Below are 16,484 nucleotides of genomic sequence, written 5' to 3' on the forward strand. Positions count from 1 at the left end.
CCTCCTCTGTGCCAGTAAATAATCAGCATGGTGCAGAGTACTGTGTCAACAACATGAAGAAAGCTAAGAACAGTGCTATCAATTCAGAGACGCATGGATGTGCTGCAAAAAGCGAAAGGTTTGAAGAGAAGGTGAACCCAAATTTTTTTTGTTTTAATTATTTTTTCCATTTACTGTAAAGTGTGTTTGGGCAAAAAATAGTTTTGTGCCATAATGTGCTTTACAAAAACTTCCAATTTTTTTTATTTGAAAAGTGATCAAGTGACGCTTTGCCAACTAAACTATCCTGATTCAAGAAATGTGTTTATTTTATGTAAGTATAAGTTAGGTAAAAAATCCTCAGCTTAAAAGTAAGAGTAAACAAACAGTTCTACGTGGAAAATTATATTTGGTAAGCATGAAAACAAGTTAATTTTCAACAGACTTAAAAAAAAGAGGTTCTCAATTCGGTTGTATTGTTTCATTCACGTGAGTATTAAGCTGTCCAAGCCAAATTGTTAGTTACAATTAGCTAACTTTTAAACGAATTGCTGCTTATAAAAAATATTGTCCCTTACAATGCAATATATATTTTTTCAGTTCCTATGTGTAAGACTTAAAAAATTAACATGGCTACGTTGGGGAATTAAACCTATATTCAGCAACAAACTTAATTTCTTAGCACCATTCGTTACTCCGTCAATAATTTTTACTTAATTTGTCTACCGTGAGAATCTCTGTGCACTAGCTGTGAGATAGTTTCTCTCTTCCCCCTCTCATTTTTTGTTAGAGTTCAAGACAATGTGAACCAAAAATGGAAACTTGAAACTTGCACCTTAGATAGGTTAAATATATTTTACATATTTTGGAACAGCTTAGATCCGCTGTGCGAAAAGTTTCATAATGGATTTCATACTCGCATGCTAAGGTTTACATTAAATAAAAGGCTCAGTAGATTAAACAGCCGGTAGGTACATATGCCATTGTACTATTACATAACATTTTAAGTTATTCTGTTCTTCGGAGGAGAGAGAATAATTGTAAATTTTAGACGGCTTTCTGAATGTAACTTAAAGATAAATCCCTTTATCAGGCATTATTTTGTTTTCACTTAGGAAGCTACATTGTATGAATCCACATAGCAATGAGACAACAGTTTGAACATCATTTTAGTTGCCTAAAAATGAGTATTTTATTTAATTTTAGTATACCAGTATTAGTCACAAAAAATGGAAAATGTATTGGGGTGTGGGGATATTCGTAAACACGAATAATTGCGCAGTTATTTATGAACTATTCACATTCGGAAGTTGAATATCAAAGATTAAAATTGTGAATATTTACAGGCACATCTGTAATTGCTGGTTGTTACTCAGGTGAAGCCAAACTTCTCTGTTTTTCATAAGATATTACAGTCGTCATTACTTATTTGCCGATATACAGTAAACTCTTAATCATACGACACTTCACGATTCCAGGTAAAAGCATCGTTATTATCATTTGGACTAGTTTTGACCATCCCCGATCTAACATTATAAAAACATTTTTTTTCTCTTGAATCCGTATTCAACCTTCTCTAGCATGAAAATAATACACTGTTATATCTAACTATTTATTTCCCTTAATAGATGGCTGCCTTATGAAAAAAACTGATAGCCTACAAGTACATGTAGGACCTGAATTGATACCAAAACAAGCCATGACACGTGACGGGAAGGCGGCCGGCTTGTCCTCTCGGACAAGGCTGCTTATGCGACCAACCCAATTGATACCGTTCGTCTGGCAGCTAGCAACTACGGGAACAATATCAGCATTCAAATAATGCAGGGTTTATTTCACGCAATGTTACCTCACACACTGTGTGTATGACAGTCCTCACCTCCGCTATGTGCCCAGTCGTATTGTGACGCTCCGCAAAAACAGTTGCTTTTTTCGTTATGATAATAATACGTGGAAGTAAAAAATGGACTCTGGTTTTTACCTATTGATTACTTTTTGGTAATCAATGAACGTTTTAAGATAAACACGTTTTAAATAGCAAAACTAAACAGATTTACATACAAACCAATTTATAAATATACGCGTCACAAGATGATAACACCATCGCTTCGCACTCGACGCCCACGACCGTGCTACCACATTCGTGAAATGTCAGCCTTCACGTGACACTCCTGGAAAGAGATCTACAGAACTATCAGGAGATTGCCGCTACTTTCGGGCAGCTGGAGGAATGTCTGCCTCAAGTGGTGTGGGTATGTACGTGTGAGGGCGCCCAGTGACAACACGAAACGAAGCGCTGAATCTCAAATTCCATCTACTCTTCAGTGGGCCGTCGATCTTAGGTAGCTAACACAAGCTGGCTGGTAGTATAGTTCTCTTGAATAGGATCTCAACATGCTGCACCCATGAGTGCAACAAGTTATTTTCCAGCCTACTTCCTTCAAATTTTACAAATTCTCAACTCTCTTCCCCCCCCCCCCCCCCCCCCCCCCCGTGTCATTGCTTGGCAAGGTCCGTCATTCATTGCGGTCATGGAATTTGGATTTTAATTTTATTGTTATAAAGTACAACACTGCAGTTTTTAATATTTCTATCCGAGAAATGTGCATATTAAGGATGTTTTTACATTGCTTCAACAGTTAATAAACATGGTATAAGTTGGTATTCGTCAAGAATAGTAAGATTAAAATCCGGCGCTAGAAAATCAATCAAAATTGTTTGAACATCTTGTTGGTACATCTGTCGTTCGATTGAAACGACATAAAAAATGGTCCTCACCATGTATTCGGTTGTCAAGAAAACTGCCGTGTAAAATACTGAAAAAGAAAAAAATACCAATGAGAATTTCGTGACATTGGTGAAAGAGTCGGGGATTATGGAAGCTATTGAAAAGGCTTGATCCTATGGTAATGAAATCTGATAGACTTGTACTTAACAAAACTAAAATTCTGGTTGAGCGATATATGAGTATGGTAGCTAAGTTTTCAGGTGGAAAACGGGTAAACTTTGCTAAAAGAGGTTCTTATCACGCTCGTTGTATGGGAGCTGGACTGGCCCATGTCTGAGGTCCTAGGTGGCACTTCATCCTATGGAAAAACAAATTTGATCGAAGCCAAGGAAAGTACTTCCAAACAGTTTTAAAAATTAGCTGTCTCCATTATGAAGATGGCCCTCCAAATAAAAAGAGATGACTAAACAACACTCCTGGTCCTGATTTGGAGTATGGTCCAAGTGCTGATGACGTGTTAAGTCCTGAAGAACTTGATACAAAGATGAAGTTTATCTTTGAAAACCTGAATCGGGATGCAACAACATAAAAAAATATTTATGAGTTGGAAAGAAATACTGTTGGTCAACACGCGAACACTAAATGGAGGGATGCTCCTATGAACAGACTTACAGCATCTAATTTCGGTTTTGTGGTAAAAAAAAAACACATACATCTTGCCTCTGTCTAGTAAAATCAATTTTGTATCACAGGGAGATAAATTCCAAGGCCGTTAAGTTTGGACGAGTCAACGAAAATGTGGCTAAGAATATGTATTCCAAACTAAAAAATGTCGAAGTCGAAGATTGTGGCTTTTTTTGTACACCCACGCTTTTCATTTCTTGGAATATCTCCAGATGTACTAGTGGCAGACGATGGTTTGCTGGAAGTTAAATGCTTATTTTCAGCTGGGGATGATAAATTAAAGGACTATGTTTCAAAAAAGAAAAAAATACATGTATCGAAGAAAAACTTGGAGATTTGCGTCTAAAGAAAACTCACATTTTTTTTTTTACCAGATTCAAGGTCAACTTGGCATCTGCAGTAGAAAATATTACAACTTTGTAGTTCATACGAAAAATGATTTCCATGTTGAAAGAATTTAGTTCGACAAAGAAATTTGGGAAAAACCCATGCTTTCAAGGCTACAACAATTTTTTGCGGAGTGCTTACTTCCAGAGATAGCAGATTCATTAAATACCCGAAGACTAAATGCGCGAGAGCCTGACTTTGTAAAAGAAGCTCAAAAATCACTAAAGAAAAACATAAAACAGATTACTTCAGTTTTGGTTTCCTAAATGTTATTCATGTTTTCTTCTGTTTTTGACACAATCCTAATTTAACAGTGTTGATAATATTATGATCATATTTTGATCGTAAAAGCAATACAGTTTTTTTTTTTTAGAATTTGGGTTATCAAACACATATTTTATGTTTATTTGTAGATTAAATTTGAACATTTAAGTACTTATACTAAAGTAATATTATGAGTATCGTAGCAGTGAAAGTGCTTGAAAGACTATAATTTCTCTGTTTAAAAACGTATGTTGCGCCGGAAATTAGGTATTTCGGCACAGTATTTTTTAAATTATTATAATTTTAAATTATTTTTGGAAATTTTATTTTCTATATAATTTAGTTACAAAAGGGTGATTTACACTTTGTTAGGCTGGTGTACTCTACCTAGTTAAACTTTGCGCCAGTGGACCGAAGCACCTTTTCTCAGGGACCTATCTGATATTTTGCAAGTATAATGTAGACGTTAGCAGCCCGTATGACATTTCTCCCGCTTACAGTCACGTCCCTGGCCTGTAACAATATTTCCCTGCATCACTAAAACTGCATACAACAGCTCTGGATGTGTTGTTACCATTTCTCAGAGACGAGTGTCTCAGGTTCTCTCCTCAAAAGTCACGTTAGGAGGCTCGTTCCCAGCCTGGTTGCGTTTTTTGTACCCCCTCTCCACCACAGTTACCCACCTTGATTCTAAGAATTTAGCCCAGGACCATTGACCTGACGTGAACGTGCCAGGCGGTGGCCGTTTCAAGGACGATTTGCCATAAGAAAAAATATGTGCAACGATGGACCACACACGACATCTAGCGGCGGAAATAGGAACTTCTTCTCTTGTCGCCAGTGAGTGGAGCTGACGCCCGCGACACCTGTTGGCAATCTTGCTAAACTCCCTATTCTGTCCCCTTCAGGCCGCCAGAGTGCTGCACCGTCTACGCCATAAGGCCCTATGCTTCCTCCTTGCGGCCTGTAATAGTCGATTGTATGTTGCTTTCTGTGCCTGCCGGTAGAGACCGCAGCAGTCGCCCTTCGGCGCAAACAACTGAAGTTGTGGCTATGACCATTCGATCACCTCCGGAAATTTCCGGCCCAGAGCCGAACCTTCCCAATCTTTTTCCCTAGGGCCAACCGCCCGTTTTAATTAGGAGTTTTGTCTGCCAATGGGGCACTTAGTACTCTGACTTCGGCTACTTACCGCGTCATCTCTGCGTCACCTCGGTTAAGAGGCTTTTTCGCGGCAACGACGAACTCGTGGGAATAAGGAATGTAGTCAGCTGTGTTAAGGGATGTGATCCCAAGTCCAATAATTCAGTAGTAGCCAGTCAGTAGAAGTGATTAGAAAACAAGTCATATTTTAATTGAAAGTTTATTAATTTCCTTTTTGATCTTCCTAAATGACGATTTCTGCCGCGTCATCCGTGCAATTCTCGGTCCGCGCCTTTCTGATGTCGGCGCGAGACATCTCCTGAGCCCTGTAGCTACACCCTGATTGGTGAGTTACTTTGGTCTATTTTTCCTCCCCGAATTACCATTTGTTGGCCTTTTCGCGCCGACTGTGTTTGACTGTCTCGAAGCAGGTCTAATTCGTTTGGAATTTGGCTTGTGTTTCAGACAGGGTCAAACATTTGGGCGCCGAAATTGTACCCATCATGTTGTCCAGGACCTCCAGCTTCATTTCTCTCTAAGAAGAGCTTCCTCCCGGCCAGAGGTCCAACTTGAAGCCCCGGATGATACTTAACATATAACTTCCCCCTACCGGCAACAAAACAAATTATTTAAACGAATACCAGCAAGCAGTGCCATAGAGAACTTATCAAAAAAGAAAATGTGAAATTGATACTGTAATAAGTGGATGAGACTAACCTACTATAAAATGTCATTTTTTTATTGTTAACAGTATAATATAATGTGTTTTAATATCGGACCTTTCCCCCTTTAATAACTTTAATTAATTGTGAATACCATGTTGTTGTGAAACCAAAACAAAAGATTTAATTTACTTTTTTAAATAAAACAGGGAATCTACAGAACAATCTACTTATGTAGTGTTTATTTATTTATCATATACCTTATTCTATTTAAATGATCCACTAGCTCCCAAGTTGCTTGTGTGCAGGGAGTATAAATTTGTCTTTTCACCACCTCGTGCCCCCTCTGGTAATACTTGTTTTTTTTCTTTATAATTTTGCTCAGCTGCTTCCTAGGCCTTTTTTTTTATTAAATTAAAATAATATAATTTTAGGGCATGAGGGGCGTATCAATGTCAACAAGTTAATTTCATTCTTTAATGTTGTTATGCTAAATTATATGTAATTATTACATTTATTCAATTGTAAACATATTGTATACATTTTTAAATGGTGTCTTTCAACGGTAACATTAATGTACATACATAAAAACTATCTTTGTAAACTCTCGGTAAAATTACACAAAAAACTCTGGCCAGAATTAATTTGATTTTGTGAAGTGTTTGTTTCTGTACATTTCAGGAAGTATTTAAGACATTACTTTATTAAAGTATTTAGTACAATTAAAAGTAGTTATTTCTTATCGAGTGAAAGGTTTTTTAATCGATTAGAGTTATAAGACTGGGAATTATTTTTTTTATCGTTTTCTGTTTATGCTTGAAATTAGACCACAAAATCATACCCGGGCAGAGATTATACATCAGATTCTCTCGCTATAAGCCACTCATCAAATAGTAACTAAATCCCAAATAAATAAATCGTTTCAACGAAGAAATTGTAGTTGACAACTGTTTTAACTGGAAAGGTATGTAAAATAGCACGTGCACATATAACGTGCACAGCATGTGAAGGCCGTGGATCCCGGCGGAGATGGTGTCTGGCCGTGAGGAAACATATCGGGTGGCAGGGAGGCAGATAACCAAGGCACTGCGACAGCGGCCAGTGCGCGACTGACGACTTGGCGACCCCGCGTGCGGAGTAAGCCTCGCCGCAGCCGAGCGCTGCACATTTGCAACACCTGTGCGCTCTACCGGATAACGACTGACAGGACTGGCTCTTGTATCCCATTAAACCTAGCATTTCAAAAGGCACCCTTATTTTGTATATAATTTTTTTTCAAACAGCATAGCTCACAGACATTTAACAGATTATTTTCTGAAAATTGTGGTATGGAAAGTAATGTCACACAGAATTAATTTTTTTAGGGAGGAGACATTTACTAACAAATGATGTACAACTTTTTTTTTGTGGTGATACGAAATTGTGTAGTTTGAGATACAAATTTCTGTGCATTAAGTTCCATTTGTGGTTGTTTCAGTTTTGTTATTAATAAAATATTTTCTTTTAAATATTTTCATTGACATGTACCTCATTTGACAATCAGTGCCCATGATTTGTAGCAGCTCTAGTATAGTGAGTGTTACTTATTTAATTGATTAATTTAATTTGTAAAATAACTACCAACAGTATGAGACTCAAAGAGCAGGCACAACAAAAATACAAAAACACAACATGTACAAAAGGACAACACAAAAGAGACAAAAGACAAAACACATAGATAAAAACATTAATTAGTTAAACAAAAAAACTTAACATAGGACAACAATAACATTTACAGTAAAAAAGTAACTACAGAGTAAAACAAAAACAGAGTAAAGAATAATAATAAAGCAAATTAATAGATTACTTAGTAAATTGCATGTTTTTATTATTCAAGTTTGTGACTAATATATAAATTAGGTTAATGTTCTAACAGAGGGTACAAAAGGAAGGAAGGCAGGCAGCAATAGACTATTAAATTGAGGGATATGTAAACCAGTATTGTTAAGTATATAATTGCATTTGATTTTGTGATTATAACTTTTTTGAATAAAGAGAGCATCTAATTGAGTTCTACGATCAGAAAGAAAGTCAAAGATGAATTTGGAACATTCTTAGAATTAATTATTTTCATTTTTTATTCTGTATACTTTCAATTCTATCACTATCAGTAGTATTTATGTTATTCCTGACAACTGAGCAATATTCCAGATAAGTTCTGATTAATGAAAAATAAAGTGAAAGGACTGAATCAAAATTAGTGGCATAAAAAGTGATATATTAAATTAGGCAAGGATTCTATGAGAAGATGAATATAAAAAATTGACACAATTTTGAAAATACAATTTAGAATCTATGATGATCCCAAAATCTTTGACACTACATGTTAAGCAAATTAAAATATTTTTTTTTAATCTAATTTAGAGACATACTTGACAAGATAAAGTTTTCTGGTAAAAAGTTTTATTTTTTTTATTTAGTATTGAGGGTATAACCATATTCCTGGTGCAACAGTTATTTACTTCAATAATATCATTTTAGAGAAATACAGTCATTAAGTGTGTTTGTTTTCTTAAATATTTTAAGATCATCTGCAAAACCAACACCAGCAGAGTACTTAAGAACATGGGTTAAGAAATTAATAAAACTGTTAAAGAATAGTGTTGACAAAGTACCACCCTGCGGAACACCAGAACATGCAGTGAATAAAGAAGAATGATGATGAGTAATACATACACAATATTTTCTATTCTCAATATAATTGGAAAATTTGTGTGTGTGTTGTATACTTGCTAGGCATTACCGAATTTTGTTCTTAATTTAATAACATTTCTTGAAAACTGCAAAGTTGAAATTAAGAACAGAAGGCAATTTTATTTTATTGATTTTACATGCAGATTCAAAATCAGCTTTTAAAACCACGCTACTGTTTCACGTCAAAAACAGTTTTGAGATAAAAAGGTGCTATCCCCAAATATTTCAATTTATTTTATGACAGTGACAAGTTTTGCAGTGGTTGTAGAATTTTCTTCATTTAAAAATTATCCTGACGCTTCGTGTGTTCTCCTTTAAGTACTTCCTCCATTAATGGAATAAACTAGTGGTTCAGCTCCAATTGAGATAAGATTAGTTGTTGGTTAGAATGAAGTTGCAATTTAATTGGGCCTTTACTTTGTACTTCAGAAACATTAAAATTCTGCTCAGCACCCATACGCATTAAAATTAAATTTTATTGCTGTAGCAGAGTGAAACCTACATCAGCACTTATGTTAGAGGGTATAAATTAAAGTATATGACATGCCATTTTTCATTTTTTACTTATAATGGCCACTTTTATGGATATTTAAATTGCTCTGAAAAAAATTAAATTAATAAAATACTTTACAGTTAAAAAAATTATTTTAGAATTCAGGGACATTTAAATGCAGAACAGCTTGGCATAACTACAAAAAACCCAGCTAATAAGTTGAAAACATGTGCATGAAAACAAAGTACTTAACTGTTGATTGTAGTTATCAGCCTGTCAGTTTGAACGATGTCCTAAGTATGTTCCGTTTTATGACATGTTATGTTAATGAGGGAAAACGTAAGAAAAAATTGGTTAAATTTTTGGTCATTGTCCATGCTAAAAGTAAAATTTGTAGTAAATATGGATGAAATAAGCAAATCATTTCCATAAAATGAGACTGTGAAATATGGACAGAAGGATAATGAAGCTGCTAGTTGTGTAGCACTGTTGAGAGCGCACATAAACCCGGAGGGGAGAAAAGGAACTGTGATCCATAGTGGCGGGTCTCGGTTGGCTGGCATCCATGATATGAGAGCGAACTTCTGTAGAGGTGCTGTAACAGAACTGAGAAAAAATGTTATAAAAAAAATTAAATGATTTTTTAAGCCTTTGCTAACAGTTTCACATATATTCACAGTTATCCCTCCAATGACACTATACTATCTTTGTCCTGGGCTACCACTTCATCAGAAGAATGGCAGTGTCTAGACTATGCCTACAATAGTTGACTAGAACAGTTCATCCTGCAGTCTGTGGTTTATGGAGGAAGTGGGAGCAAAAGCTGAATTTACAGTGGGCCCTGTTACAGCACTGCACTCTGATTACCATTTTTGTTACAGCATTGTTCATTAATCAAAACAAAGCAGTTAAAAAGTTAATCACGCTAAATACTACAATTTTTTGTTACTTTGTGACAATGTAGGTAAATCAGATTAAATACATAAATAATACCATTAACATTATACACTGCTGTAACGGTGGATCTTTTAGTTTCACAAGGACATGAGGAATGAACAGAAACAAAGTGTGATTCCGTATGATTCCATATTTATTTAAGGAAACTTATGAAACATATTAAAATATGTTAAAATACAATTTCAATTAATTAAAAGAGCTCTCAGATATATTAAAATACGGACCGGCCCTAAATTAATTATTAAAGGTTTCATTAAAAATAAATAAACCAATCAAAAAATTAACCATCCCAGTGTCAGTTCTTAAAGTCCAGAACGAAAGTTTTATATAATTCTTATTTCTTCGAACGTAGTAATTTAAAGATTGTTCAAAAAAGGTTCATAAATACTGTAGCACCGGAGGTCGGTGGCTCGCTGCCCGGAGTTCAGTAGTCAACATGGTGCCAGGGCGCCTGTTTGTTGAAGAGGAAGAGTGTGAAAATGCTAAGCCTGCATCCGGCTCTTGGACTCTGTCAGACAGGGAAGTTGCCGTCTAGCTTCTGAAGCATAGCAAGTCCGGATCTGAAGATCGCGGATACGTGGCAGGCGCGGACGTTTCCATCATTTAAATAAAAAAAAATTACTTAAAAAAAATAACTACCATACTGTGGACTGTACAGACGGACTAAACTACTTAAAGAAATAATAGGGATAGCATCCCTTGTCTAATCGACTACATCGTCGGTTACGGCCGGACCGAAGTCTAGTGGTGCGTCTCGCCGATAACATAAAACAGTCCGTCGGGAATCGCGACGCGAAGTGCCAGTGGAGGAGGCGCGTCTCGTAATTAAAAGAAAAAACTCAATTAACAGGTGGTGGGGGAGACTGGGGCGTCTGGGCCAAAAGGTTCCGAAGTTCTCCAAGTGGGAATCACAAAAAACTCTGACTTTGATATCTTGAAGTTGGTAGCACTGGCCAATTTTAGCGCTACCTGTTGAGGGGTGTCTGAAACAAAATGGGATTGACTCGCCTGGGACGTTTGCTACAGCCTGGGGCTAATGGCGCAGTCGGTGCTGCTCTCTGGCGGCCTACAGGGGAAAGAAAGAGGAAGGTTGGCAATGTCGCCACCAGGTGTCACGGGCGTCAGCTCCACTCGCTGGCGACAAGATAAGTTACTATTTATGCCGCTAGATGTCGTGTGTGGTCCATCTTTGCACATATTTTTTCTGTGGCAAATCGTCCTTGAAGTTGGCCACTGCCTGGCGGGGTCACGTCAGGGCAATGATCCTGGGGTAAATTCTGAGAACCACAGGGTGGAGGACTGGTAGGTGAGGGTGGACAAAAAACGCAATGAGGCTGGGAATGAGCGTCCTAACGTGACTTTCTAGGAGTTAACCTAAGACGTATGCGTGACGGAAATGGCTGTTCTAAGCTTGTCTCTGAGAAAGGGTAACAACGCGTCCAGAGCTGTTGTGCGCAAATTTAGTCATGCAGGTAAATAATGTTACAGGCCGGGAACGTGACTGCAACAGTGGGAGAAATGTCAAACGGGCTGCTAACGACGTCTTAGACTTGCAAAAGATCAGATTGGTCCCTGAGAAAAGGTGCCTCGGGCCACTGTAGCAAAGTTTAACTACGTAGAGTACACCAGCCTAACAAGTGTAAATCACCCAATTGTAACCAAATTGTATAGAAAATAAAATTTTCAAAAATAATTTAAAATTATAATAAAAATTAAAAAAAAAAAAAAGTGCCGAAATACCTCATTTCCGGCACAGCTCCAAACCTCTTGAACATTCCTCCAAGAACACATTAATGAGAAACCAATAGTATGGGGATGAAGATGTTGAAACATTTTTAAAGTTAAACATTTTCACAGCAAATAAACTTGCATGTTAATTTTCCGAACATACCTTTCATTTTCCTGCTGCAAAGATTCACAATTCTTTTGTAGTTCTTCCAAATTTAGTAATGTTCTGTTATCAGTACTATGACTGATTTCCAACAACATTCGCTGCTTTGTTTCCAGTTCTTGCTGCATATCTCGTAACCTATCTCTAATTTGTTCTGCTTCATTATGAGACTGCTTTGCACACTGCTGAGCTTCTATTAACTGTTCTGTTAAAATGCAAAGATTTTTTTACAGAAAAATAACACCAGATATGCAATTTTCTAACATAAATAAAGGATTACAGTATGTGATAAAATAACAAACTTGAAGAATTATTTTTTACTTCCTCCTCAAATTCATTACAATAAAGATACAGAAAAAGCAGGGCTTTACATCACACGGCTATACACACATACATGAAATTACAGGACATCCCAGACTATAGTAGGCTCCAAACCATTTAGGTACTGACTCAGTGTTTGTCAACATACAGAACAATATTATTTTGATTACAAAACCATGCGAGTAAACTACTGACATGCAGTCAAATTGATTAGAATTAAGAGTTTGATATAATATGAGAAGAATATCTACATATTTTTATTTTATCATGATGTTTTTTATATTTGTAACAAAAAAATAGAGAAAAAGTAATATGTATTATTGATTTAAAATAAAAGAGTAATTCAATACAGCTGATTTGGCAAAAATGTAGCTTGTGTAGTTTAAAATTTGACAGTTGTTTTTTTTATATTTTATATCATTTCAATGATGCACTTTTTGTTTGATGCACGTGTTGTGATAACAAAAGATGAATAACTAACTTTCAAAGGCCACCTGATTTCGATAAACTGTATCTACATTGATTTTGTAAAAAAAAAAAAAAAATTATTGTAACTTGTTACTGTAACTCATTAATGAAGGCATCAAAGTACTGAAAGAAATTCAGCACACACTTACAATTTATTCCAACTGTATCTTTAGATTCCATCAGTAAGCAAGCCTGAATTGAAATGTTTTAAACATATAATGTAACTTTGATAAGCTAGGTCTTATGTTTATCAGTTCAGTATGGCAGTATGGATAAAACTATCAAATTTGAGGATTGGACTAGGACATACATTAAATAAACTAAATTTACAGAAATCGCTCCAAAATGTTAATTTTCAGTTTATGACGAGGGATAGCTTAAGTAAACTTCTTAAAAGAGAGTTATAACCTAAATCTATATAACTTTTAGTAAATACAGGAAATAACTTTTACTATTTGATATATTTAAAAAAATTTGTTAGCTCAGGGTATATCACAAGGTAATCACTGTCTGAATCTTGGCTAAGAGCTAGAAACCGCATAAAACAATAACATACCTATGGTATCTATTTCTCATGCAGGAATGCTAATACTGATAGAGCAGTTCTGGAGTTATATTTTTATAAGTGAAGTATTTAAAAACAAATTATTAGCAATCGACAGTGTGTGTTACTTGTCTGTGGTAATTGAAAGAAATGAGCAATTTTGGTAAAGTTAACAGATTATATATTTGAGGCTTCTACAGATCAACTCAGTTCACTGTTTAGCAATTTATGCTAGTACTGAACGCAGACTCACGTAAATATCATTATACTCAATATAACACATACTACTAGAATCCAATCATTAACATTCAGTAGAGCTGGCAATTCAACATGTTGTAGCTTTGCTATATAAGTGTACATCACACCACACATGGTAATTTTACTAGTTCAAAAAAGTACTACAAATCCTTTTAGAAACTCAATTTCCCAATTGTTTGTATTATTTATTGCATATAAGCATACAATAGCTGGAGATTTTTTAAATTTTGACTGTTACTACTACCTGACTTTTAAATACATTATACAACATGTGAGAAAGTTTGTATTTCAATTTACCAGACAAATTTGAACTAAAAAGAGTTTTTCTATACGTTTGAAAATACTTTCATATATAAGAAGTTGTTTGTACATAAAACAATTTAACAAAAGTTTATATAGAAGTATGGTTTGAAATAACAAATGGTATAAAATTTAAGTAAAATATGTGAGGAACTTCTTAAAATAAGTTGTTTTTGGAACTTGAATTGGAATTTGGTCCTTTTACCACTAAAAGAACTTTAAGTGGATATAGTTACCTAATTTTTTATGAGCTTACCAATCTCTGTATTTACTAATTCTAAGCTATATGAGAAAAATCTAAAGGGCTTACTCTACTGATTTACACTTTATTTTTTTTACTCCAGGCACAGTTCACCACTGAACTTGTGAAGGCAGTCACAGGCAACTAGTACTGTATTCGACCTCTTGGAAGCATCACTGGCAAAGGAAACAACAGCTGTGGACTCCATGGCCCATTTCAACCACCACTGTTAGTGTACAAGCGGACACCATGGAGCACGACTATCATAACTTGGTTGCTCTGGAAAGTGTGTGACCACTGCAGAATTTCATATGCCATTTGTGACTGTGTGTGGAGAATACACCTACACTGGAAATAGTTTACAACTGGGTGGAAGGCAGGGAAACAAGGTGCACATCAACAGAAAAGAGGACTAGCTTGGGAAGAAAAGAGACAGTGTCAATGCTAGGCAACATTGTTTGGGTAAAGATAGCCACACAAAAAAAAAACTGTATCACAGTCTCGGAAAATGAGGCGGGCCACGGGACTCTCCAGAAACATCCTGCAGCACATCGTGTACGACCAGTTCCAAAATTCTTGTCTGCAGAACTAAAGCAAAGCTGTGTGGACGTATGCAGAGATCTTTTGCAACATCACTATCAAGATCCAGCAGACTTCATGTCTAGGTTTGTGACTGAAAAAAGAGACATATCTCAAACATCATGAGTCAAGAGATGAAATTGCAATGGTAACATTGCTGTTTCGCATACTTAGAAGGACTGTAAACAGCTGTCCAGGCATAAATATACGGTACTCTGATAGAATAGTTCCAGAAGAGTCTGGATAAGCTGACTCACCAACGACCAAAGTGCAAACAGAGGGAGATTATGTTAAGAAACTGTTGTGTAACTTGCCATAATGTGTCAGAAAAAATAATGTGTAAATCAATCAAGTAAGGCCCTCGCACACTCTAATATCAATAAAAATAACATTCAATAAACTTACTACGTAAATTTTCAGCCTCATCAGCATGTTTATCACTTCGTTGTTTTTCTTCGAGTAAGCTTTCTTCTAAATGATGAATTTGCAGTTTATCACCACCAGTAATTTTTTCCAAAGACTGTACCTCCTCTTGAATTTTTGAAGCACACTTGGATTCTTCTTGTACTTTGTTTTCAGCAGCCTAAAATTATTACATTATGTGTTAAAAGGTATTAATTTGCAGAAAAAATAGAATTTTTTTTAACAAAACATGTGTTACTGTAAGCAAAAATAAAATGTAGTCATAACTCAAAGTCTAAGTTATATTACATTTCAAGCAAGTTGCTTAGGGAAAAAAATTAAATATATTCTCGAAAATCAGCTGAGATAGTGATACATTGATGCAGTGATGCAGTGAAGTTCTCAAGGTTTTACAAATTGTAAGCAGACATACTTTACATAGTTTCTTAACATTGGTATCCAACACAAGACCAAATTACCACCAATACAAAGTAATATGCCAGCTCCAAGTGATTAGATATAATCATAGTGCAATATTGAAGACTATTGGAAAAAACATCAATCATCAGTTAAAAAAGTGAAAATAATACTATAAAATATATGAAACAATAGATTACAAGAATCTCTTAAAATCCACACTACAGATCACTGCAAGAACAAAGAGAATAAATAATGTGTAATTATTCAAAGAGTAATTTAAAATAAACATGTGCATATGTGAAACTAGTTAACAATTTGAACCTGGTCCCCATGCCTCAAAACATCATGTCTAGACTTGATCAAACCCACTAAACAATAAATTAATTAAATTATTTCTTTTTTTTTTATAACAAGGAAATGTGTTACATATTGGAAATAATCCATGGTTGCAATGTCACATTTTAGAGCAGGCAAAAGTATTGTTTAGTGAAATACTTCTTTAGACCACATATATGACAGTTCTATGCAAGCATTGAAAGAGCAAAAATCATGAGCATGTACCTGAAAATGTTGCAAATGCATATTTTTCATAGAATGAGCACTCACAATCAATGTCTATCCTTAATTATAAGAAAACAAAGACCAATCCCTTAGTATGCTGGTTTTCTACACTTAACTTAGATTCAAAGGAACGCACTTTGATGAGGATGTTCGAGAGATATCTGAGCTATTGTTCAAATGTTTACAAAGCCTGTTCTAACCAATAGTAATCAATTTACATCCAAACACTTTGTGTACAAATCCTAGTATAAAAATACAATCAATAAGCAATAGTAATTTTTCACACAAACAATCATGTCTGGTCATATGAAACTGTATTACAAAACTACGAGAGATGTGTGGCCATCAGGTCACTTTCCTGTTTAAGTTGGTAAATTTAGAATTATTTAATAATTATATTTGTATAAGTTTGATTTTTCATACCTTTCTACTGGTGTAAATGTTGGCCCAATTTATATTCATGGAGTTG

At 35.3% G+C, this 16,484-nt stretch overlaps 1 protein-coding gene across 14 annotated transcripts in view; it reads right to left on the reverse strand.

Moving 5' to 3' along the window:
• LOC134529350 (sarcolemmal membrane-associated protein-like) overlaps positions 1-16,484 on the reverse strand; it is a 236,039-nt gene that overhangs the window by 16,683 nt on the left and 202,872 nt on the right. For all 14 annotated transcript variants that reach the window (XM_063363326.1, XM_063363327.1, XM_063363324.1 and 11 more), the window contains 2 exons: positions 15,038-15,215; positions 11,922-12,126 (listed from right to left, as the gene is read on the reverse strand). In XM_063363326.1, coding sequence (XP_063219396.1) covers positions 11,922-12,126; positions 15,038-15,215 — 383 coding nt within the window. The remainder of the gene's footprint in view (positions 1-11,921; positions 12,127-15,037; positions 15,216-16,484) is intronic.

The sequence above is a fragment of the Bacillus rossius genome, chromosome 2 (assembly GCF_032445375.1).
Source record: "Bacillus rossius redtenbacheri isolate Brsri chromosome 2, Brsri_v3, whole genome shotgun sequence".
NCBI lineage: Eukaryota > Metazoa > Arthropoda > Insecta > Phasmatodea > Bacillidae > Bacillus > Bacillus rossius.